Below are 24,380 nucleotides of genomic sequence, written 5' to 3'. Positions count from 1 at the left end.
CGGTCAATTTTGAGTTTTTTATTCTTTCTTTCACCACATACGCTCCGTATGTATGGCCAAGTGGTTAGAGCGCTTGACCGCTAAGCGAACGGTCCCTGGTTCGAGCCTCGGCTCGACGGGGATCTGGGGCTCGCTCCCTGTCCACCCAGCAGTGAATGGGGACCTGGTGGAAACACTGGGGAAGTTAAAGGCAGCGAGGAAAGGAACTGGCCACCCTGCCTCACTATGCTGATGGCCCAGGACAAGTGCGCTCTCTAACAGGCACTCCCCCAATGTACGAAAACGTATATGGGACTCCCCTTTGCTTTCACCACATACATGCGTTGTCACATCTTTTTGTCAGGAGATATTTATTTCACATTTATCAAAGGAGTGTCAGTGCTTTGTAAAGGTCAATCTGTTTTCTGGACCTCACTCTTCAGGATAGAGGAGTTTGTTTACACTTTGTTTCCACATTTTCTCAGTCACATGACCAGCTGCTTTCTTGTCATATTGACACTCATTGATGTCTGAGTTTCATCTGGATGGTGACTCGCACAGCCCTTTTTCCATCCTGTCAAACAAAAGCTAATCTTACCAGCAAAATCTAACACAGCGAGTGAAAGCTCGTCCAATGAGCTAAAGCAAGCCGAGTGAGTGAACCTAAAGTCTTGAGTGAAAGATAGCCTCGTCGGTGAAACCTAGTGAGAGACTGAAAGCTAATCTAGCGAGTGAAAGCGAGGAGAAAAAGTAAAAGCTGACCTAGCGAATGAAAATGAGCTTAGCAAGGGAAAGATAACCAACCCTGTGTCTCAATTCGTGTACTTCCGTGAGTACACTTCCACGTAGTACTCTGTGTACACGATGTACAACCCCAATTCCAAAAAAGTTGGGACAAAGTACAAATTGTAAATAAAAATGGAATGCAATAATTTACAAATCTCAGAAACTGATATTGTATTCACAATAGAACATAGACAATACATCAAATGTCGAAAGTGAGACATTTTGAAATTTCATGCCAAATATTGGCTCATTTGAAATTTCATGACAGCAACACATCTCAAAAAAGTTGGGACAGGGGCAATAAGAGGCTGGAAAAGTTAAAGGTACAAAAAAGGAACAGCTGGAGGACCAAATTGTAACTCATTAGGTCAATTGGCAATAGGTCATTAACATGACTGGGTATAAAAAGAGCATCTTGGAGTGGCTCTCTCTTTTACTCTCAGAAGTAAAGATGGGAAGAGGATCACCAATCCCCCTAATTCTGCACCGACAAATAGTGGAGCAATATCAGAAAGGAGTTCGACAGTGTAAAATTGCAAAGAGTTTGAACATATCATCATCTACAGCGCATAATATCATCAAAAGATTCAGAGAATCTGGAAGAATCTCTGCGCGTAAGGGTCAAGGCCGGAAAACCATACTGGGTGCCCGTGATCTTCGGGCCCTTAGACGGCACTGCATCACATACAGGCATGCTTCTGTATTGGAAATCACAAAATGGGCTCAGGAATATTTCCAGAGAACATTATCTGTGAACAGAATTCACCGTGCCATCCGCCGTTGCCAGCTAAAACTCTATAGTTCAAAGAAGAAGCCGTATGTAAACACGATCCAGAAGCGCAGACGTCTTCTCTGGGCCAAGGCTCATTTAAAATGGACTGTGGCAAAGTGGAAAACTGTTCTGTGGTCAGACGAATCAAAACTTGAAGTTCTTTATGGAAATCAGGGACGCCGTGTCATTCGGACTAAAGAGGAGAAGGACGACCCAAGTTGTTATCAGCGCTCAGTTCAGAAGCCTGCATCTCTGATGGTATGGGGTTGCATTAGTGCGTGTGGCATGGGCAGCTTACACATCTGGAAAGACACCATCAATGCTGAAAGGTATATCCAGGTTCTAGAGCAACATATGCTCCCATCCAGACGACGTCTCTTTCAGGGAAGACCTTGCATTTTCCAACATGACAATGCCAAACCACATACTGCATCAATTACAGCATCATGGCTGCGTAGAAGAAGGGTCCGGGTACTGAACTGGCCAGCCTGCAGTCCAGATCTTTCACCCATAGAAAACATTTGGCGCATCATAAAACGGAAGATACGACAAAAAAGACCTAAGACAGTTGAGCAACTAGAATCCTACATTAGACAAGAATGGGTTAACATTCCTATCCCTAAACTTGAGCAACTTGTCTCCTCAGTCCCCAGACGTTTACAGACTGTTGTAAAGAGAAAAGGGGATGTCTCACAGTGGGAAACATGGCCTTGTCCCAACTTTTTTGAGATGTATTTTTGTCATGAAATTTAAAATCACCTAATTTTTCTCTTTAAATGATACATTTTCTCAGTTTAAACATTTGATATGTCATCTGTGTTCTATTCTGAATAAAATATGGAATTTTGAAACTTCCACATCATTGCATTCCGTTTTTATTTACAGTTTGTACTTTGTCCCAACTTTTTTGGAATCGGGGTTGTACTTACTTGTGTCGCGCGTGAATTTCTACATGGTACTGTTGTCTTAAATAGAACACGGTAAATTGCACGCTTCTCGGAAATGACGATCGCAACATTTGACTGCGATTGTCGCATCACTCGCGAAAAAAAATCCGCTGGCTTTTTCTGCTCACCATAGATACTTCGTACAATGCTGAAATTATTGCAGCAACAACATGCCTTCTAACAACTGGGTGGAAATAGGTTGGTAGTCCCTCCCCTTCCACTATGTTGCCAAGATGGCAACCATTTTGGCTGAGAAGTGTCCAGCGTTGCACGCTCAACTTTTTGACCGTTTCGAGTATGCCATCTGGATACTCATAGTCAGTTGCGCTGGCAGGATTATATTTCAAACTATGCACAAGAATTGCCCGCCCGCTTGTCGGCTTCCTTTAATGTCCAGGTTCCAACGCACGTACACACACAAGAGAAAGAGAGATTGATTCAGGTTTTTTGCATGTTGCTGATATAACACCACCATAAAACTCTGATTACCCTTGTGCATGCATTTCAAATACCAGCCAAAATGCCTGAAAAACAACAGCAGCCAGCTAAATAATAGGCCATTCTTATATAAGATATTGAATATAGCCCAGAGAAAGGTGCAGGAAAAGACGGCAAATCAAACAACAGACTCCATCATTGAGCAGCATCATAAAAAGAACGGTTATAAAGATACTATCAACAATATGCAACCGCAAGACCAAACCCTTATCATTAAACAATCAGAAAGCCACATGAGACAATCAGACGAAATATAGTATTCTTACATTTTGTATCGGGCGGCACCAGGCTTTTAGGCAGGATTTTTTTTTAGGGAGTCTAACTTTTTTGCAGGTGTCACTGTATGTGGCGAGGTGTAGCGGCGCGTTGAGCGCCGCTGGCACGAGTGTTTTAGGGGGTTCCGGGGGTACTCCCCCGGAAAATTTTGAAATTTCTAATGCTCTCAAATGCTATTTCCTTCATTTTGACAGCAAATTTTGAGCAATACAGCCAAGTGTTTTTGCCTTTGTTACAACATTCTTGTATCAATAGTAAGGCTGGACTGGGGGGAGGCATGTGTGCATGGAAAAATTCAAGCCAGATTCATTTTAGGTAAAACAACTTTGGGAACACCAAAACAAAATACACTGCAAACTGCGTATATTTTTAATGAATATTATTATTAAAATGGGTATATTTCTGGGATTTTTTGAGCTGGAGTTGCATATTAAGCCTGACAAATTAGCTATAAAGCTTTCTGATCGCAGAATACTACATAAATAAAGCTTGTTGTAGCTGTGTTTGTCTCAGTCAGTAGTGCACCTATTGCAATTGCATTACATGTGACAACCAACCCCGAACACAGTGTGACAACCAACCCCGGCTGACCAGTTTTGCTTTCAAAGCCGCTAGCGTCCAAAGATTTAGTATAACAAAGAAAAAAACACACAGGAAATATGGCTAAGTCTTCAAACATTATAATGGTATTCGTTTTTTCAATAGAAACCCATTAATTACAAAGCTAGAAGGTAAAAACCAAGGTACTAAAAATTTACATTTAGGTAGGAAAAACCTTCAAATTGTTCTCACCTTTGAAATGCATGCAACACACAATAACTTTTCAGGTAGAATGACCCCAGTACTAATTCTAAACATTTCTATCTTGGTGGAATTGAGCAGCGCCCTATGGTGGCTGAGATATGACGAATGTGACAACCATAACTTGTGACAACCAACCCCGGTCATCCCTATTTATTCATGCAAGAAACCTGGCTGTCTAGTTATGGGATTGTGATAGTTTTTTGACATTCCAAGCCTATCAACAGTTACAGAAGAAAAAAAAAAACTTACATGAGTTCTCTTCTGAAAGAAGTTGGAAATCGTTGTTTGCCTTCCTCTTTTCTTCATTTTCTTCCTGTCATGCCCAAAAAACTCAGAAAAATCTATCTTCTATCTTCCTTACCAAATATCCCACGTGTTCGTCCTTTTCACGTGCGTTCTTTGGAATCCCAGCATCCTTTAGAACGTGTCGTATTTGATTATTGTTTAGCCTACTAGAAATACTACCCGCCGGCTCGACTACCACACTCTCCACTACGTAGCCTGTAATGTTGGGAAAATCTGCATGAAAATGTGTTATTTACTGTTAAAAGGATTTATTCGGGATAAATAACATGTCAGGTAAGGCCGGTTTTCTATAGACTACATTCCACATTTAGCTGCGGCAATATAGTCTACGGCTATATTGTCTGGATATTTATGCCAGTGTCTCCTAGGCATACATCTTTTCCCCCTCTGCTCTGGGAACGCATATTACAAGTGCTTTGTACACCAAATTTATTTAATAACCCATTTATTTATAACGAGGGCTCTCACAACTTTGAAATTAGTGCAGCCATAGAAACGCGTGTTTCTGTAGCTCTGCGGCGGGTGCCTATATTTTGTACTCTGGGCTCGTGCTGTTGCTATGGTAACCCTGGGCGTCTTCGGGAAAGACAGCTGTCAAAGCGAGACTTCTGAAATTTCCAAAATGGCGGTGTCAACAAAGCTTGTAGATCCTCGGAAAGCTCAGACTCGGCGATTTTTTAACATATTCAGCTAAGTTACCGGACATAACACGGGCGGAAATATTAGGGCGTCTTTAGGGCGTCGTACTAAAAAGTAGGGCGTCCAATTTCTTGTTTTTTTCAGTACAGGGCGTCGAAAAGACGCCCAGACGCCCCTCTATCTAAAAGCCTGGGCGGCACGGTGGTGTAGTGGTTAGCACTGTCGCCTCACAGCAAGAAGGTCTGGGTTCGAGCCCCGTGGCCGGCGAGGGCCTTTCTGTGCGGAGTTTGCATGTTCTCCCCGTGTCCGCGTGGGTTTCCTCCGGGTGCTCCGGTTTCCCCCACAGTCCAAAGACATGCAGGTTAGGTTAACTGGTGACTCTAAATTGAGCGTAGGTGTGAATGTGAGTGTGAATGGTTGTCTGTGTCTATGTGTCAGCCCTGTGATGACCTGGCGACTTGTCCAGGGTGTACCCCGCCTTTCACCCGTAGTCAGCTGGGATAGGCTCCAGCTCGCCTGTGACCCTGTAGAACAGGATAAAGCGGCTAGAGAGAATGAGATGAGATGAGATGGAGAATGTGGTGGGTATGTCAGCCAGGAGACTGACTAAATATGACACATGACATCCACACTGTGCATGTTTTACAGTAAAATACCAGTGTATTATATTTTTTACAACAATAAAAAGGGTACACAGTGTGTACTACACACTTTATCAGCACAAAATACTGTATGTCTGGTAAATGAACAAGGTCCACAGACCTACGTTGTGTGCAAACCCTCCTAAAAGCAAACCAGTTTCCCACCGACGGACCGACCGATGGGTCGACACGCGACTAAAAATTTCACCATCCCCCCCGGTTTAATTTTACAACTGGACCACTGGGAGCAACACATGATGGATCAATAGCAAGAAGGATGGAGATGGTTGGAATGGTAGAGAAATGGATTGATTGATGGATGAATGAAGTAACACATGATGGAGAGATGGTATGAATGGTAGCTGGATGGATGGATGGATGGATGGATGGCAAGAGGGGTAGATGAATGAAAGAACATGAAAGGATTGATGGATGCATGAGTAAATGGAAGGCGAGGGAGAGGAATTGATGGGTGGAGCAACACATGATGGACAGATGGATGGATGGAGAGATTACACATCTAAGTTACATATGCCTGATGGAACGCAAATGTGCATCCATGGTTACTTTTTACTTCTTGATCCAGTGGTCCTTCTTCCGAAAAGTTCATTCTGTTATAATTACACTGTTCACAAATTTATTTTCCTGTCAGAACTCACAATCGGAAAGTGTGGAGAAAGAAGATCCTGAAGCTTGTGGCCAGAAAAGTGTAAAAAAAAAAAAAACCAAATATCTGGCACAACATTATCAGGCTATCAGCTCGAAATGAGTCAATTTTCCTTTTTTCTGCAACTGGATAAGAATGTTGTGTAGCTGTCACACAGATGCAGCTACAGCTAAAGCAGGCGTGTCTTCTTTTTATAGAAGGCTAAAAGAAAGTGAAAGTATGACAAGAGTGAAGTATGAAAGTCGAATATCCTGTTTAACCTGAACATTTAAAGTTAAACCATCAACTGGTAAGTAACACCACGCTTCTCTTGGATTCTCGTGCTTTTTTCTTGGATTACATATCTTGTCTTGCGTTATTCTGGCTCTGGGGAGCAAATAGAATGCAGTTATGTTTAGCAGCGTTATATTTAGAGTTGTTTTGAAATGAATGCTGCACTCTATATTTATATAGAAATGAATGCTGCACTCTGTTTTCAAACCTGAAATCTGAGGTCAAGTTCATGGGACGAAAGCCAGGAATGAATGAAACAACCCGATCTGAATGTGGTTTTAAACTTTGAACTCGAATGCTGTTTATCACGTTCAGCCTGTTGACTCAAAAATATTTGTATCATCGAGAAGCCCTGGGAGTTTTCATGTTAATCCCTAATGGGTTCAAGTTAAAGGAATCATGGAATAACATCCATCCGTTATCTGTAGCCGCTTATCCTGTGCAGGGTCGCAGGCGAGCTGGAGCCCATCCTTGCTGACTATGGCCGAGAGGCTGGGTACACCCTGGACAAGTCACCAGGTCATTGCAGGGTTGACACATATGGCCCTTTTCCACTACCCTTTTTCAGCTCACTTCAGCTCACTTCAGCCTGACACGGCTCGCGTTTCGACTACCTCAGAGCAGCATGACTCAGCTCGCTTCAGCCTTACTCAGCACCCAAAACTCGCACGGTTTTGGAGTGGGGCTGAAGCGAGCCAAACCGAGCCGAGTGGGGCTAGGGGCGTGAGGAGACACTCCCCTGTGCACTGATTGGTGAGGAAGAGTGTCCTCACACGCCCACACACGCCCCGTGAGCACGCTGGGATCTGTAAACACCGTAAACCCGAAAGAAGAATTACGAGAATTTCTGAAGCCTTATGCGCCTCGCCTCATCTATACACTCTTGCCAGTATCTGTTGGCGTTGTCGGTGACAACAAGCCACAGAACCAAGACCAGCAACACTAACGACTCCATGTCCTCCATGTTTATTGTTTACTATCCGGGTCGTGAGACTACCGCTTAAAAGGTCACTGATGTCACTGTTTGCGCCGCCTAACGACATCACGTGACGTCCACCCACTTTCGCTAACTCCACCCAATGTGTCCACCCACTTCCAGCCAGCACGGTTCAGCGCGGTTGTAGTCGAAATGCAACTCCAACAGCCCCACTCAGCTCGACTCAGCCCAACTCAGCCGCGTTGGTAGTGGAAAAGCGGCAATAGAGACAAACAACCATTCACACTCACATTCACACCTACGGTCAATTTAGAGCCACCAGTTAACCTAACCTGCATGTCTTTGGACTGTGGGGGAAACCGGAGCACCCGGAGGAAACCCATGCAGATATGGGGAGAACATGCAAACTCCACACAGAAAGGCCCTTGTCGGCCGCTGGACTCGAACTTTCTTGCTGTGAGGCGATTGTGCTCATCACTACACCACCGTGCCGCCGGGAATAACATGATATATGACTTTTCCATGGTGAAAAAGGCTAAACTTGCTCATGAAAAGGATTTTGGGGCTCCAGTTCCATCAGTAATATAGTAGTTGTATTAATCATTATGGAGCAGAATTTGGATCTTGAATTATTTTTGTGCTTGTTTTCAGGTGAATTTTCCATGGGCAATTTTTTACAGCATTATGGAGGGCACAAATCCTATATCATGTACCACGGGACGACGCTGGAAGCAGCAGAGAATATCAAGCAGCACGGTTTCAGACGCTCCTCTGATGGAATGCTGGGGCCTGGCGTCTATGTGAGCAGAAGTGTGGAAAAAGCCAGGCGCTACCCTCTGCAACCAAAGTGTAGGGAGAGACTGGCCATCATGAAGCTGCAGGTACAAGTAGGGAAGGTGAAGAGAATCGACAGGCAGGGCCATCCTCTACAAAAAACTTGGCATGAGCATGGATACAACTCGACGTGGGTGCCACTGAACTGTGGCATGGTGCCAAGCGGCCTGGAGGAAGACTGCATCTGGGATCCGCGTCGAATAGAAGTGCTAGATATTTGGGAAGTTGAAAGAGAAGCCAAAGAGGACTCAATATGTCAGATTATGTGACGATGTTCTACCATTATTTGACGTCTGAAATGAACAACATTTCTTCGAAATGATCAACAAACTCACACGTTATTCTTTTCCGTCAGGAAGTGTAATGTTAAAATCATTTAAAAAAAAAGTCAATATGTGAAGGCATGTTTAGCCCTGATTGTTTATCTCAATCAAAGTATGGAACCAATTTTGTGCCAAAATGTTCATACAATACTTTTGAAATATCAAACAAAAACGACAAATCAAAATACAAAAAAATAAAGTCAATTTTTTTTAGACTGGCAAACAAATTATTCGTGTAATTGTGCAAAATATCAGTCTATTACTCTTCAGAAACCTTTTATTTTTGTTCCGCGTCTTTCTCAGTTTTGTTTGGCGTAATTTATTTTGGTTGCGATTCCAGCTTTCTCGTTTGCGCTCCCTGACTTTTTGCTTGCAGTTGTGGCACAAACTTCACGTGTGGGTGGGCTGTCCAGGAATGCATTCCCATTGGCTAACTTGTGTTTGACTGACAGCTACGCTCAGCGATTCCCCCGGAGGCTGTTGCGGCCATTTCCTACTCGGATTTTGGCGGACTGTTTGACGAGTGACCGATCCATTGACGGTAAACAAGGATCGAGTGGACTTGTGTACTACTGCAACACATTTGTCCCGCACTTACACTTTGTTGAATTAATTCAATATCATAGTCGCCACTGAAGTCCACTCGATCCTTGTTTACCGTCAATGGATCGGTTACTCGTCAAACAGTCCGCCAGAATCCGAGTAGGGAATGGCTGAGCGTAGCTGTCAGTCAAACACAAGTTAGCCAATGGGAATGCATTCCTGGACAGCCCGCCCACACGTGAAGTTTGTGCCAAAACTGCAAGCAAAAAGTCAGGGAGCGCAAACGAGAAAGCTGGAATCGCAACCAAAATAAATTACGCCAAACAAAACTGAGAAAGACGCGGAACAAAAATAAAAGGTTTCTGAAGAGTAATAGACTGACATTTTGCACGATTACACGAATAATTTGTTTGCCAGTCTAAAAAAATTGACTTTTTTTTTTGTATTTTGATTTGTCGTTTTTGTTTGATATTTCAAAAGTATTGTATGAACATTTTGGCACAAAATTGATTCCATATCAAAGCACATTCAGTGACCAAATCTCTCAAAGTAGCTTTTTTTCTGAAAAGACACTCAGGGCTCGTGGTGCTATTTTGAAGTAAAAACTTTACACCTTTTGACCTCTCAATGAAAATGTAGCCTCACTGCGTGAAATCATAATTCATGCAATGAATCGGATGACGTTTTATTGATATCTGCTGACTGAAAAGGAGAATACTGTCCGTTTATCGTGATGACACAACGCATCACTTTTACTTCCTGTGCAAGTTCTTACTCTTTCAAGTTGAAATAAATGGTGTAACATTGTAAAAATGTTTGTATGTCAGTGTGATATTACCTGTCCAACAAAGTTTGAATGTTAAGCAAAAGTACCTGCTCAAATAAATCACTGATGAGACCGATCTCAACTGTCCTACTGGGTGTGGCCTGATATTCTAATGAGCATACTTGATTGACAGCCTTCTACTTGAGACTACATGAATGTTCAAGAGGTGCAGTAATCTTCACTGTATGTGGGAATGTGTCTTAATCAGAACTTTTTGGACTAAGATCCTAATTATTTTAAGTAACTGGCTCGGAGCAGAAGTCCCCTCATGTCCAGGGCTGTGCTTATTGGGGGACAGATCTCATCTCATCTCATCTCATTATCTCAAGCCGCTTTATCCTTCTACAGGGTCGCAGGCGAGCTGGATCCTATCCCAGCTGACTACGGGCGAAAGGCGGGGTTCACCCTGGACAAGTCGCCAGGTCATCACAGGGCTGACACATAGACACAGACAACCATTCACACTCACATTCACACCTACGCTCAATTTAGAGTCACCAGTTAACCTAACCTGCATGTCTTTGGACTGTGGGGGAAACCGGAGCACCCGGAGGAAACCCACGCGGACACGGGGAGAACATGCAAACTCCACACAGAAAGGCCCTCGCCGGCCACGGGGCTCGAACCCGGACCTTCTTGCTGTGAGGTGACAGCGCTAACCACTACACCACCGTGCCGCCCCGGGACAGATCTCAGCTACCTAAAATAACTAAATGTAATTTCTCTGTAATCTCAGTTGGTACAACAACAGCATGTCGGATCATTTTAAGACATTGGAAGACGTCAAAAATTCCACAGGTGAAAGGATGGGTCTGTGCAATGACTGAAACTGCATCCTATAAATGTATGCTTAGCAGATTGAGTGATGATGGGAAAGGGGGGGGGGCGTGGGAAGGGTTTTGGGATTACATAAAGATAAATGATGACCCCACTAGGAACCAATTATTTTTTTTATTTTTATTTTTTTTTAGAGATCTTATGATATTGTACACCACAGTACCATGCCTATATGAAATATGTGCGTGTATGAGGCACCTGTGCTCATCATCTTAGTTTTCTGCTACCTGTTTTCTCTTCTTTTTGTCTGTTTGTTTATTTATTTATTTTATATGATGTGCTAAGTCTGTCGCTAGAATCGTTTCTTGATTATATATATATATATATATATATATATATATATATATATATATATATATATATACACACAACCCCGATTCCAAAAAAGTTGGGACAAAGTACAAATTGTAAATAAAAACGGAATGCAATGATGTGGAAGTTTCAAAATTCCATATTTTATTCAGAATAGAACATAGATGACATATCAAATGTTTAAACTGAGAAAATGTATCATTTAAAGAGAAAAATTAGGTGATTTTAAATTTCATGACAACAACACATCTCAAAAAAGTTGGGACAAGGCCATGTTTACCACTGTGAGACATCCCCTTTTCTCTTTACAACAGTCTGTAAACGTCTGGGGACTGAGGAGACAAGTTGCCCAAGTTTAGGGATAGGAATGTTAACCCATTCTTGTCTAATGTAGGATTCGAGTTGCTCAACTGTCTTAGGTCTTTCTTGTCGTATCTTCCATTTTATGATGCACCAAATGTTTTCTATGGGTGAAAGATCTGGACTGCAGGCTGGCCAGTTCAGTACCCGGACCCTTCTTCTACGCAGCCATGATGCTGTAATTGATGCAGTATGTGGTTTGGCATTGTCATGTTGGAAAATGCAAGGTCTTCCCTGAAAGAGACGTCGTCTGGATGGGAGCATATGTTGCTCTAGAACCTGGATATACCTCTCAGCATTGATGGTGTCTTTCCAGATGTGTAAGCTGCCCATGCCACATGCACTAATGCAACCCCATACCATCAGAGATGCAGGCTTCTGAACTGAGCGCTGAGAACAACTTGGGTCGTCCTTCTCCTCTTTAGTGTGAATGACACGGCGTCCCTGATTTCCATAAAGAACTTCAAATTTTGATTCGTCTGACCACAGAACAGTTTTCCACTTTGCCACAGTCCATTTTAAATGAGCCTTGGCCCAGAGAAGACGTCTGCGCTTCTGGATCGTGTTTAGTTACGGCTTCTTCTTTGAACTATAGAGTTTTAGCTGGCAACGGCGGATGGCACGGTGAATTGTGTTCAGAGATAATGTTCTCTGGAAATATTCCTGAGCCCATTTTGTGATTTCCAATACAGAAGCATGCCTGTATGTGATGCAGTGCCGTCTAAGGAATCTTTTGATGATATTATGCACTGTAGATGATGATATGTTCAAACTCTTTGCAATTTTACACTGTCGAACTCCTTTCTGATATTGCTCCACTATTTGTCGGTGCAGAATTAGGGGGATTGGTGATCCTCTTCCCATCTTTACTTCTGAGAGCCGCTGCCACTCCAAGATGCTCTTTTTATACCCAGTCATGTTAATGACCTATTGCCAATTGACCTAATGAGTTGCAATTTGGTCCTCCAGCTGTTCCTTTTTTGTACCTTTAACTTTTCCAGCCTCTTATTGCCCCTGTCCCAACTTTTTTGAGATGTGTTGCTGTCATGAAATTTCAAATGAGCCAAAATTTGGCATCAAATTTCAAAATGTCTCACTTTCGACATTTGATATGTTGTCTATGTTCTATTGTGAATACAATATCAGTTTTTGAGATTTGTAAATTAGTGCATTCCGTTTTTATTTACAATTTGTACTTTGTCCCAACTTTTTTGGAATCGGGGTTGTGTGTATATATATATATATATATATATATATATTGCCCTTTTTTGTATGGAGAAAAATGTCATGTACCAAGCCTGTGAAAAGTTCAATAAAAACGTGAATTTAAAAAAAAGAGGTGCAGTAATCTCACTAATTTCACTCGATTAACCTCAGTGAGCTTTGAATTGTTTGAGAGATTTCACTTGTTATGGGACAAATTCTGGCAAAATTTATGCAAACATTATAAAAAATGGCAATGATTGAGATGTTTTAATGCATATTATTACTTATATTGAAAGGAGGGCGGCATGGTGGTGTAGTGGTTAGCGCTGTTGCCTCACAGCAAGAAGGTCCGGGTTCGAGCCCCGTGGCCGGCGAGGGCCTTTCTGTGCGGAGTTTGCATTTTCTCCCCGTGTCCGCGTGGGTTTCCTCCGGGTGCTCCGGTTTCCCCCACAGTCCAAAGACATGCAGGTTAGGTTAACTGGTGACTCTAAATTGACCGTAGGTGTGAATGTGAGTGTGAATGGTTGTCTGTGTCTATGTGTCAGCCCTGTGATGACCTGGCGACTTGTCCAGGGTGTATCCCGCCTTTCGCCCGTAGTCAGCTGGGATAGGATCCAGCTCGCCTGCGACCCTGTAGAACAGGATAAAGCGGCTACAGATAATGAGATGAGATGAGATATTGAAAGGACGAGAAAATACATTTTGTGTGTTTTTTAATAAATGCAACAAGTGTGTTGCTATAAAATCTAAAAGAGATGCTCTTTGCCAATGGACAGAACACTTTAAAGTAATGAACCAGCTTGTACTTTGATTGTCTGTGATATAAATAGCGATGAGTCACGGCAGGAAAGCACCTCGTGCAGGGTCCAAAATACAAGTGCACTATATTTCTTATCGAATGAGCAGATGGAAAAAGGCTGTAAGATTCATCATCCAGATGAAGCTGGGACATCAATGAGCATGTAAAGTCAATCCTAAACCTCAAGTTGATTTATTATTCCCATATAACAGAACATCCTCTTTATCTATTTATCGTTACATTTACTTCATTTAATATTTCTCACTCAGGTTACGGCACCTCTAAACAGTTGTTTCCTCACCAGCCTCAGCTTTTTTCCCTTTCTTGAAGTGAATACAAAAAAAAATAAAAAAATCAGCTGGTCATGTTCCTGAGAAACGCGTACACAAAGTGTCCTGAAGTCCTGAAGAGTGAGGCACAGAAAACAGACTGACCTTCAAAAAGTGCTGATGCTGGAGACTCTTTAGATGAATGTGAAATAAACAACTCCTTCCAGAAGAATGTGACAACATGTGTGTATGATGATGAAGGAAAGAATAAAAAACAAAAGATGTATAGCAAGGTGGATTGTGTAGAGCGACAGATGGATGGATTGGATAGGTGGGTAGATGGAGGAAAGAATGAATGTATGGATTGATGAATGCAAAAAAGAATGGATAGAGAGGTCGAGGAATGGATGGCTGGAGCAACACATAATGGATATGTGGTTGGAAGGATGGAGATAGATGGAAAAATAGATAGATAGATAGATAGATAGATAGATAGATAGATAGATAGATAGATAGATAGATAGATAGATAGATAGATCAAGCAACACATGATGGAGAGAAAGATGGATAAATGCATGAAACATGATGGATAGATGATAAAAAGGATGTATGGATGGATTGGACAGGTGGGTAGATGGAGGAAAGGATGAATGTAGGGACTAATGAATGCATAAAAGAATGATAGAGAGGTAGAGGAACAGATGGATGGATGGATGGATGGATGGATGGAGCAACATACCATATGATGGATAGGTGGATGGATAAATGGATGAAACAATGATGGATAGATGATAAAAAGGATAGATGGATGGATGGATGGATGGATGGATGGATGGATGGATGGATGGATGGATGGATGGATGGATGGATGGGATAAGTGGGTCGATGGAGGAAAGGATGAATGTAGGGATTGATGAATACATAAAAGAATGGATAGAGAGGGAGAGGAACAGCTGGATGGATGGATGGATGGATGGATGGATGGATGGATGGATGGATGGATGGAGCAACATACAATGGATAGGTGGATGGATAAATGGATGAAACAATATATGATGGATAGATGATAAAAAGGATGGATGGATGGATGGATGGGATAAGTGGGTAGATGGAGGAAAGGATGAATGTAGGGATTGATGAATACATAAAAGAATGGATATAGAGGAAGAGGAATGGATGGATGGATGGATGGATGGATGGATGGATGGATGGATGGATGGAGCAACACATGACAGCTATGTGGTAGGAAGGATGGAGATGGATGGAAAGTTAGAGAAATGGATAGATGGATCGAGCAACACATGATGGACAGATGGATGGATAAATGAATGAAACACCACATGACAGATCAATGATGACAAGGATGGATGGATTGAAGAATGGAGCAATACATAGTGGACAGACGGTAGGAATGGCAGATGGATGGATAGACTGCTTAAAGGATGGCTGGATGGTAAGATGGATTGCAGCTACAAATGGATAGATGGATGGATGAATGAAAGAACAAATGAAGAGATTGATGGACGCATGAATAAATTGAATGGAAAAATAGATGAGCAATTCATAATAGATAGATAGATAGATGGATGGATGGATTCCACATCTAAACTACGTATGCACTATATGTGCTATGTCGAAAGCAAAAACTAACTCACAAAAAAGAAATATGCAAGAAAGAAAAGCGTGAATAATATGAATGAAAGAATGGACAGAGAAGTAGAGTGATATATGAACATTCAGTTGAGCCCTACATTCTGTCTCACCTTCAGTAAAAGGCTCCCAGTCGTAAATGCGGCCCATGAACTCTTTATCGTTGAACACGGCGCACTGCTCGGCTCGAGGGTCCACCCGGGAACCGGGACACGCCTGCAAACAGAAAACTCTGGAATAAGTGATAATGGTTTGACTACTACACCATAGCAGTGCAGAATTCTGGATTCTGATTGGTCAGAAGGTGTTGATGCATTTTTATCACCAAAGTTCGAACAGTTGTGCAGCTTAAACTTCTTCCACTGCCATGACTTTATTTGGGGATAAAATGTGTGGAAGCGAATATAAAGCTATCTAGAATTAGCATACGTGGATAAATGTGCAGCTTGAAGAGCTGAGAGAGAGACACACACAGACAGACAGACAGACAGACAGAAGGAGAGGAAAAGTAAAATAACTGGGCCAAAAGACAAGTGATGAAATACAGTAGGAGAAGAAAATGGGGTGAAAGGGGAGAAAAACAGACAGCGAGAGGGAGAGACAGACAGACAGACAGACAGAGGGATGAATGCAGATAATCACAGAATTAGAAAAAACAGAGAGAGGAAGAACAGCACAGAGAGAGAGAGAAAATGATAGACAGAGAGACAGCAATAGAGAGAGTGAGATTTAGTTACAGTGTGCTGCACAGTATATGTGGTGTTTTAGTCGCCATATGGAAGTAATATTAAACCTGGAAACACACTCTGTGTAAATTTCTTCCCGGAGACAGACAGAGAGAGAGAGAGAGAGAGAGAGAGAGAGAGAGAGAGAGACGAAAGGAGAACGAGTGACAGGTGGAAGAGAGACTGAAGTTTGAGTCAAAAGTTCAGAAAAGTAAGAAAGAGCCAAGAATGTGAAATACAGCAGAGGTAGAAAGAAATGTTCAAAATGGAAGCACACACACACACACACACACACACACACACACACGCTCAGACAGACAGGAAGACGTCTCAAAGGACTCCCAAAACGCATAAATACAGACTTAAAGAAAAAAAAAAGAAATATATTGGCCCAGTGATGGAGCGGGCAACAAACTGGATGTATGAGCTTATGCTACTTTTATGCAAATTAAATGCAAATATATGATTTGAAGAGAAAATATACAACATGTACCACAGTATATACTGCAAGTGTGTGCTCGATTCTCTTCAAGGCTGTGTCCCAAACCGCATACCAGTGTAATACATAATGTGGTAAGCCAGCTATGGTAATTTGTGGGTCTTATTATTTTGCACACTATTTAGTACAGGATTGTGTGGTTTGGGACACAGCCATGGACAGACTGGAACACACACACACATCTACAGTTTCGTGTGCAGTGTTGCTGGGTAGCTAAATATTTAGCACTCAGTCAGGTTCCTCCCTGTGGCTGTGTCCCAAACTGTATAATTTCACACTAAATAGTCTGACTATATAGTACGTAACCAAAGCTAACCACAGGTAACATAGGTACGACAACAATTTTAGCTGTCGAGCTAACAACAGCAACAATTTTGGCATCTTATTGCCATTGCGAAGATGACCATTACATCAGCGTAGTAGAATTCGGCTCGATATGTCCGAAGATGACCGATGAGGCCAATTCGGGCATGAACGTATCATCCACGTGTTGGGCAAAAGTGTTGAGTAACAGCTAAAGACGTGCTTGCTGCTCTCATCTTACGGACTTCACATTTCCTCCTGCACTCTGCCAAGCGTGACGACTCGGAGTCAACTGAAGCCTTTATTTCTGGCAGCGCTCCAGGAAGGACAGTCCTGCGCAAGGCTTTCCCATGAATCGGTGCAAATTCCACATTTTTTCAGAGACACCTTGTGACTGTCTTCCAATCTTTTCCGCTGACCTCCAGTGGATCTTTTACCAGAAGACAGCTCACCATAAAATAACTGTTTAGGGTGTTGTGAATCCGACATGCGACAGACGTAGCCCGCACAGCGAACTTGAGAACATTGCAGGATGGTGTGAATTTGTGGAGAATTAGCATATGACGACTTCAGTGTCTCAGATTTTGTCTTGCCACCAAATGCTCAGCAGCCTGCGGAGGCAGGTCAAGTGAAAGTGATTCAATTTTTTGCCACATCTGGCATAGATAGCTCAGGGTTCACAGGCATACAACAAGGTTGTGATGAACAACTGCCTCGTGCAGTTGTAACTTGGATGATAGACGAATGACTCTTCACTCCCAAACTTTGGAGCGGAGTTGACCAAAGGCAGTGCTCGCCTTTGCAATCCTGCAGTTAACCTCATCATCTATTGTACAGCCCTTGAGAGGGTGGAATTCTTCCACCACTTTGAGGTTAGTTCCATGCACTTGAATTGAGGGTTCAGCATCCGCTTTTCCTGGAGCTGGCTGATACATTACTTCATTCATCCATCCATTATCCGTAACCGCTTATCCTGTGCAGGGTCGCGGGCGAGCTGGAGCCTATCCCAGCTGACGATGGGTGAGAGGCTGAGTTCACCCTGGACAAGTTGCCAAATCATCACAGGGCTGACACATAGAGACAAACAACCACTCACACCTACAGTCAATTTAGAGCCACCAATTAACCTAATCTGCATGTCTTTGGACTGTTTTTTCCACAGGAGGAAACCCACGCAGACATGGGGAGAACATGCAAACTCCACATAGAAAGGCCCCTGTCGGCCACTGGGCTCGAACCCAGAACCTTCTTGATGTGAGGTGACAGTGCTAACCACTACACCACTGTGCCGCCCCTACATTATTTCAGTCTTCTTTATATTGAGGTTTAGCCCAAAGTTGTCACAAACTTGAGAAAACTTATCCATGATTTGCTGCATTTAGGGCACTGTCATCAGCAAAGAGCAACTCTCAGATGACCGCGTGATCTTAGTGTTCAGGCGACGTGGGTTGAAAAGTTTCCCATCTGTTCAGTCGCTGATATTGATTCCTGGGTCGATCTGGTTAAATGCCTCAATATGATCCAGCATGGCAGAGAACATTATGCTGAACAGCGCTGGGGCAAAAACAAAGCCTTGCTTGATGTCATTTCAGACAGGAAAATCAGGGGATTCCTCACCATCATCTAGGACATGGACCATCATGCCCTCATGGAGCTAGCGTATTATAGTGGTGAATCAATCGGGACATCCAAATTTGGTCATAATCTTCTATAGTCCTTCATGGCAGACAGAGTGAAAGGCCTTTGTTAAGTCGACTAATGTGGTATACAACTCCTGATACTGTTCTAGACATTTCTCTTGGAGCTGCCTGGCAGCAAAAACCATATCCACTGTGCCACGGCCAACATGAAAACCACATTGACTTTCGTGGAATTAAGCCATCTTCCAGGTGCATGTTCAGGCAACTGAGCAGCAGTCTGACAAAGATCTTTCCAACAAGGAGAGATATTCTATAATTGTCACAACACTGCCTGTTTCCTCTTTTAGAGGTGGACAATAGACACATCCTTGAAATCCTGTGGTAATATACCCTTGTCCCAAAAGGATATAAAAAGTTCATGTAGCTTCTAAATTATCGTTGGCCCAACAGCCTGGTAGATTTCAGCAGGTATGGCATCAGCGCCTGGAGCTTTACCACAGGAAAGTTGTCTGATGGCTTTTTCCACTTCATAGATAGTGGGTATGGAATTAAGGGTGACATTTATCTCTACTTGAGGTAATTGGGTGATAGTCTCTTCGTTGATAGCAGAAGGGTGATTAAGAACTGCATGGAAGTGCTCAGCCCATCTGTCCAGGATCTTGGCACGCTCAGTGATCAGGGTTGAGTCATCAGCACTCAGGAGTGGGGATTTGCCAGAGGGCTGTGGGCCATACAACGCTTTCATGGCATCGTAAAAACGCTTAGAATCATGCATTTCTGGATATCCATGGATTTGCATCTGAACCAGTCGTCCTGCATGAAGCGTAGTTTTTTTTGTACAGCTTGGTGGATGCTGATGAAGGCGTCTTTCCTGGAGGTTGAATTAGGATCCTGTTGGCAAGCCAGGTGGGCTTTGTGTTTTTCCAAAAGTAAATCATGGATTTGAATGTCGTTCTCATCAAATCAATCCTGATGCTTAATTCTGTTGTGACAAAGAATTTCAAATGAGGTAAAGTGAACTTACCTGAAGACCATCCAATCATCCTCAACATTAGATCTGCCAAAGTGCAGATCAGCGAGTTTAGCGTGAAGGCCTTCGGAAAGGAAGGTCACATTATTATCTACTTTCAGCTTTGAGACATCAGTGCAGGGTTTCCCATACATAGACCATTGTGTTGCACAGCGCCACACAATGGATTCCTATCGCCACACAATCAGACTCGCGATTTTGAAAAAAAAAATTTCCGTTGTGTATCGTTCCGTTCATTCATAGTGCTCTTTCTTCTCGTTCACGCACGCGTGCGCACCCACACACAGAGACAGAGAGAGACGGAGGCGTGTCCACAGGCCTGCCGTTGCGCATATACCCGGACTGCAAGTAGGCCTGTTAGGCTAATTAAAAATAATGCAGCCTTCCCGATTCGCCTTCCGGCCCCTTATTTTAAAAGGTAGCCTACATCGTGCTCGTGATGAGCTTTATCATAGCCTTCTTGGCTTACAGGAAACGGACATCCCTGAGTCAGGCTATAAACCAATTTTGATGCATACAGTAGCAGCTTGACGTGAGGAACCGGCCTTATTGCATTATCCCGTTTATCCCGCTTCAGCATTCATGCAAATTATTAATAATGGCTTGACAATCACAATAAATATAGATTTCCCACTAGCCTAAATAAAATGTTGTTATACTCGCGGGGATGCCTAGCTGATGCTATCTGAAGCATAAAATCTGAATATTTTAAGAAACATCTTTATTAGCTTTATTGGCGAAGTAGAATTGCGAGCGGGATTTCTCAGCTATGAATAGGGTAAGCACATAGAAATTCAGGATTCCTTTGTATATTTTTTTGATGTAATGGAAATTTTTAGTGCTTTGATGATGAAGAAAATGTCCTTTTTTATCCATAAATTAAAACAGACCTCAGGAATAGGCTCCAAGGGGAACATCTGGCAGCCTGCTTACGAATCTCCATAAATGGTCCCGAACCCAATGACTTCGCTTACGATAGGGCACTTGAGTTTTTTTTCAGGAAGCCACGCAGAATTAAATGTTCTGATAGGGCATGCAGGCTTTGCACCAATTAGGGTAATGCTTTTTCATTATTGTTAGTTGCCTTGGTGTTACCTTAAGTGGTTTCTTACATCTAATTATTATATTTTATTTTATTATTATTTTGTTGTTACATTATACTATTTATTTCATTTTAGTATTGGTTGAGGTAAGTGTTGAGTTCAATATTTAAAATAAAAACCTCCAGCTTGTTTTTTGCAATTTATTCCTTGAATGTCAACTAAAGAATGATTGAAAGATCGCCACTAAAAAGGCAAAAAACTAAACTTTAACTTCAATTTTGGTGAGTAATTTTCATAAATTTAAAAGACAGGTTTTCCACCAACATCAAGCCCAGTAAACTAATGGCCTGCCCTGTAATGTAAAGTTGGGTCGAGGAATCAAACCAGGCAGGGTTCTGGTAAAAATCATTTTAGCTGTCTTCTCTTAACCCATTGACGCCTGAAATGCCTGCAAAAAAACGTCTGCAAATGCCTAAGCCAGTTTTTAGAAAAGGTCCCCATCTGCCTGAGGGTTTTCTGAAATAAAAATAATGAATTGAAAACGCCTATGAAAAATTCAATATATCAGCCTCTGAAGCACATAAAGACATGAAATAAGTTGCATTTAAAAGATAAAATTCTCTGCTTTTATTGGATCATGCTCATTCAGCATTAACACTAACACATTTTTATAAAAAAAAAAAACAAATCTGGCATGCGTCTTGAAAATAATGACAAATCAACAATGCTGCGTTATGCAGCAACCAGCATTTGGGGCAATGTTGCGTTATGCAACAACCGGCGCTAGGGGCAATGTTGCGCAACGCAGCATCCGGCATCAATGGGTTAAAGAACTTAAAAGAATTTAGATTGAACTGAATAATCTCAAATGCTTCTTGTAGCTTTAAAATAGTCCCAGCAGGTGAAGAAAAATACTGTGTGTTTGAACACCGCCCGCTGTAAACACTTTGCATACACCCCAATGACCGACTCCACCGACCGCCACGACACCACCGCGCATGATTCCCTCATCGGCACAGTGGAGCACCACAAATTGCTACCTGGTCTGTGGGAAACACTGCAGTGTGCTTCAGTGTCTTCTGACCTTGAGGTTGACGTTTAGCCCAAATGTGGAGGATGAACTTAGAGATGACAAGTCTATGGTCAGTCCAGCATTCAGTACCACGGTGATCAGAACATCCTTCCTGTCGCTTTGTCTAGTAACGACATAATCAGTGAGGTGCCAATGCTTAGATTTTAGATGCATCCAGTTCTGGTTAGCTTCACAAAATACCATCTTGGTGATCAACAGATCGTGTTTGAACCAGGTTGTGAGAAGCAAGAGACCACTGCTGTTGCACTTGCCCCCACCACTTCTGCCTATTGTACCTTCCCACGTTTGGTGCTCAGCACCAACTCTGGCATTGAAATCTTCAAAGATGATGAGCTTCTCACCCTTGGGAACCCCTGAGATGAGAGTCTCGCTCTTGGTAGAACTTGTCTTTGATGTCGTCCGGAATAGTCATCGGACAGTACAGTAGTATGATATTAGTACAGTCATATACCGTCTGTGGCACGACCATATGGCCTGTTGTCATGGTAACCTAGACACATTGCCAGCGAGCTAACTCCGGGAACATGTACGACGTGTTATTTTGACACATTGTTTAGTAAAGTAGTGTGTACTTTGTGGCACAGCCATGTGCCTTGTTGCCATAGCAACCCCCTAATGCTCAGTTGGCTAGCTAACTCCAGTCAAACAGATAATGTTTTATTATGACACATTATTTAATACAGTAGTATTCGGTTTGTGACACAACCATATGCCCTGTTGTCATGGCAACCTTCAAAACACTGGGACCAAGATGACATTTTATTTTTTAATCCTCATTGAAAGGTGCCAATAATTATAGAGTTGATGTTTGCTACTTGGTACTGTTTGCTAACACGCTAACACAGGTGGCATACTACTCCGACACCTGCTCCTAATACACACCTGCTCTGAACTGAAAACACACACCTCAGACGGGCCTCGGCTCTGTGTGTAAGCTGGGTGTAGGGTTCACACACACACACACACTGAACAGCAGGAGGCCTCTTATAGTTTATGCTAAACTTAAATATTAATAGCGATCACTAACTGCTTCACACACACCCCTGAGCTTGCAAGTAAGAACTGATATCATCAAATAACAAGGTTTTTTTGTTTAGTTTCCTCAGGACAATGAACTTGCGTGTGTCTGCATGTGTGTGGTTTATTCCGAGTGTGTGTGCAGCTTTTGGATTACACGTCTGCTCACAAATTCTTCTGCACCTCTAGAGAGAGCGACGTCTGGTGTGTGTGTGTGTTTCAACGACTACAGGAATCTGAGCAGCTGTTTTCGAACTTATGCAGCTGGAGAGTGGAGTGCAATACAGAGAGAGACACAGATATGAACCACAAAGTGATAAAAGTGACATAAAAATCTCTCTCACACACACACACACACATTCCTTTGAGAGGATCTTCATGACTCTTGGGAAGCATCTGACTCAGCAGTGTTTCCATGGAGAGAGAAACACAGGTGACGGACATCTGTCTCATCTCAGCTGGAACGCTTCTTCATTTCCTGTCCTCAGACTCGGCCACTACAGGCTGTGTCCCGAATGCCAGCATCTTCATTAGAATTGATTGTGTGGTTTGGAACACTGTATATACATCCCGATATAGACGAAGCTAGGAAAGTACCGGAATGAAATATGTCGCCATTACCGCAGTGACGTCTCCCAACAAGATGCGCGTGTGTGAATGCAAGCTGTCCGCAGAAGTGTACGATTTTCTACTTTTACCTTTACTTTTGATGTAAAGTTACTTTTGATAACGATGTCTCAGAAATCAGGAAGAATCTGTGCACTTCTCAGCTGCTCAAAGTAGTGGCAAACTTCAGCTTTGGAAATAAACAAAACAAAAAAACAAACCTGAATGCCCAAGGTGCATTCTGAGGACCAAGATGTTTGCCAGAAGTGTCTCATCACATGCTAGGAGATTCATGAAATCATTTTGAATACTGGGCGGCATGGTGGTGTAGTGGTTAGCGCTGTCGCCTCACAGCAAGAAGATCCAGGTTCGAGCCCAGTGGCCGGCGAGGGCCTTTCTGTGCGGAGTTTGCATGTTGTCCACGTGGGTTTCCTCCGGGTGCTCCAGTTTCCCCCACAGTCCAAAGACATGCAGGTTAGGTTAACTGGTGACTCTAAATTGAGCGTAGGTGTGAATGTGAGTGTGAATGGTTGTCTGTGTCTATGTGTCGGCCCTGTGATGACCTGGCGACTTGTCCAGGGTGAACCCCGCCTTTCACCCGTAGTCAGCTGGGATAGGCTCCAGCTTGCCTGCGACCCTGTAGAACAGGATAAAGTATGGAATCAATTTTGTGCCAAAATGTTCATACAATACTTTTGAAATATCAAACAAAAACGACAAATCAAAATACAAAAAAACAAAAAAAAGTCAATTTTTTTAGACTGGCAAACAAATTATTCGTGCAATCGTGCAAAATATCAGTCTATTACTCTTCAGAAACCTTTTATTTTTGTTCCGCGTCTTTCTCAGTTTTGTTTGACGTAATTTTGGTTGCGATTCCAGCTTTCCCGTTTGCGCTCCCTGACTTTTTGCTTGCAGTTTTGGCACAAACTTCACGTGT

At 42.7% G+C, this 24,380-nt stretch overlaps 1 protein-coding gene across 1 annotated transcript in view; it reads right to left on the bottom strand.

Moving 5' to 3' along the window:
* Window positions 1–24,380, bottom strand: part of adamtsl4 (ADAMTS-like 4) — a 94,724-nt gene that overhangs the window by 40,536 nt on the left and 29,808 nt on the right. Inside the window, exon 5 of the mRNA XM_060920985.1 lies at window positions 15,598–15,700. Coding sequence (XP_060776968.1) covers window positions 15,598–15,700 — 103 coding nt within the window. The remainder of the gene's footprint in view (window positions 1–15,597; window positions 15,701–24,380) is intronic.

This window comes from Neoarius graeffei, chromosome 5 (assembly GCF_027579695.1).
Source record: "Neoarius graeffei isolate fNeoGra1 chromosome 5, fNeoGra1.pri, whole genome shotgun sequence".
Taxonomy (NCBI): Eukaryota; Metazoa; Chordata; class Actinopteri; order Siluriformes; family Ariidae; genus Neoarius; species Neoarius graeffei.
The sequence above is the reverse complement of the archived record's forward strand: the minus strand, read 5'-3'. Positions and strand labels throughout refer to the sequence as shown.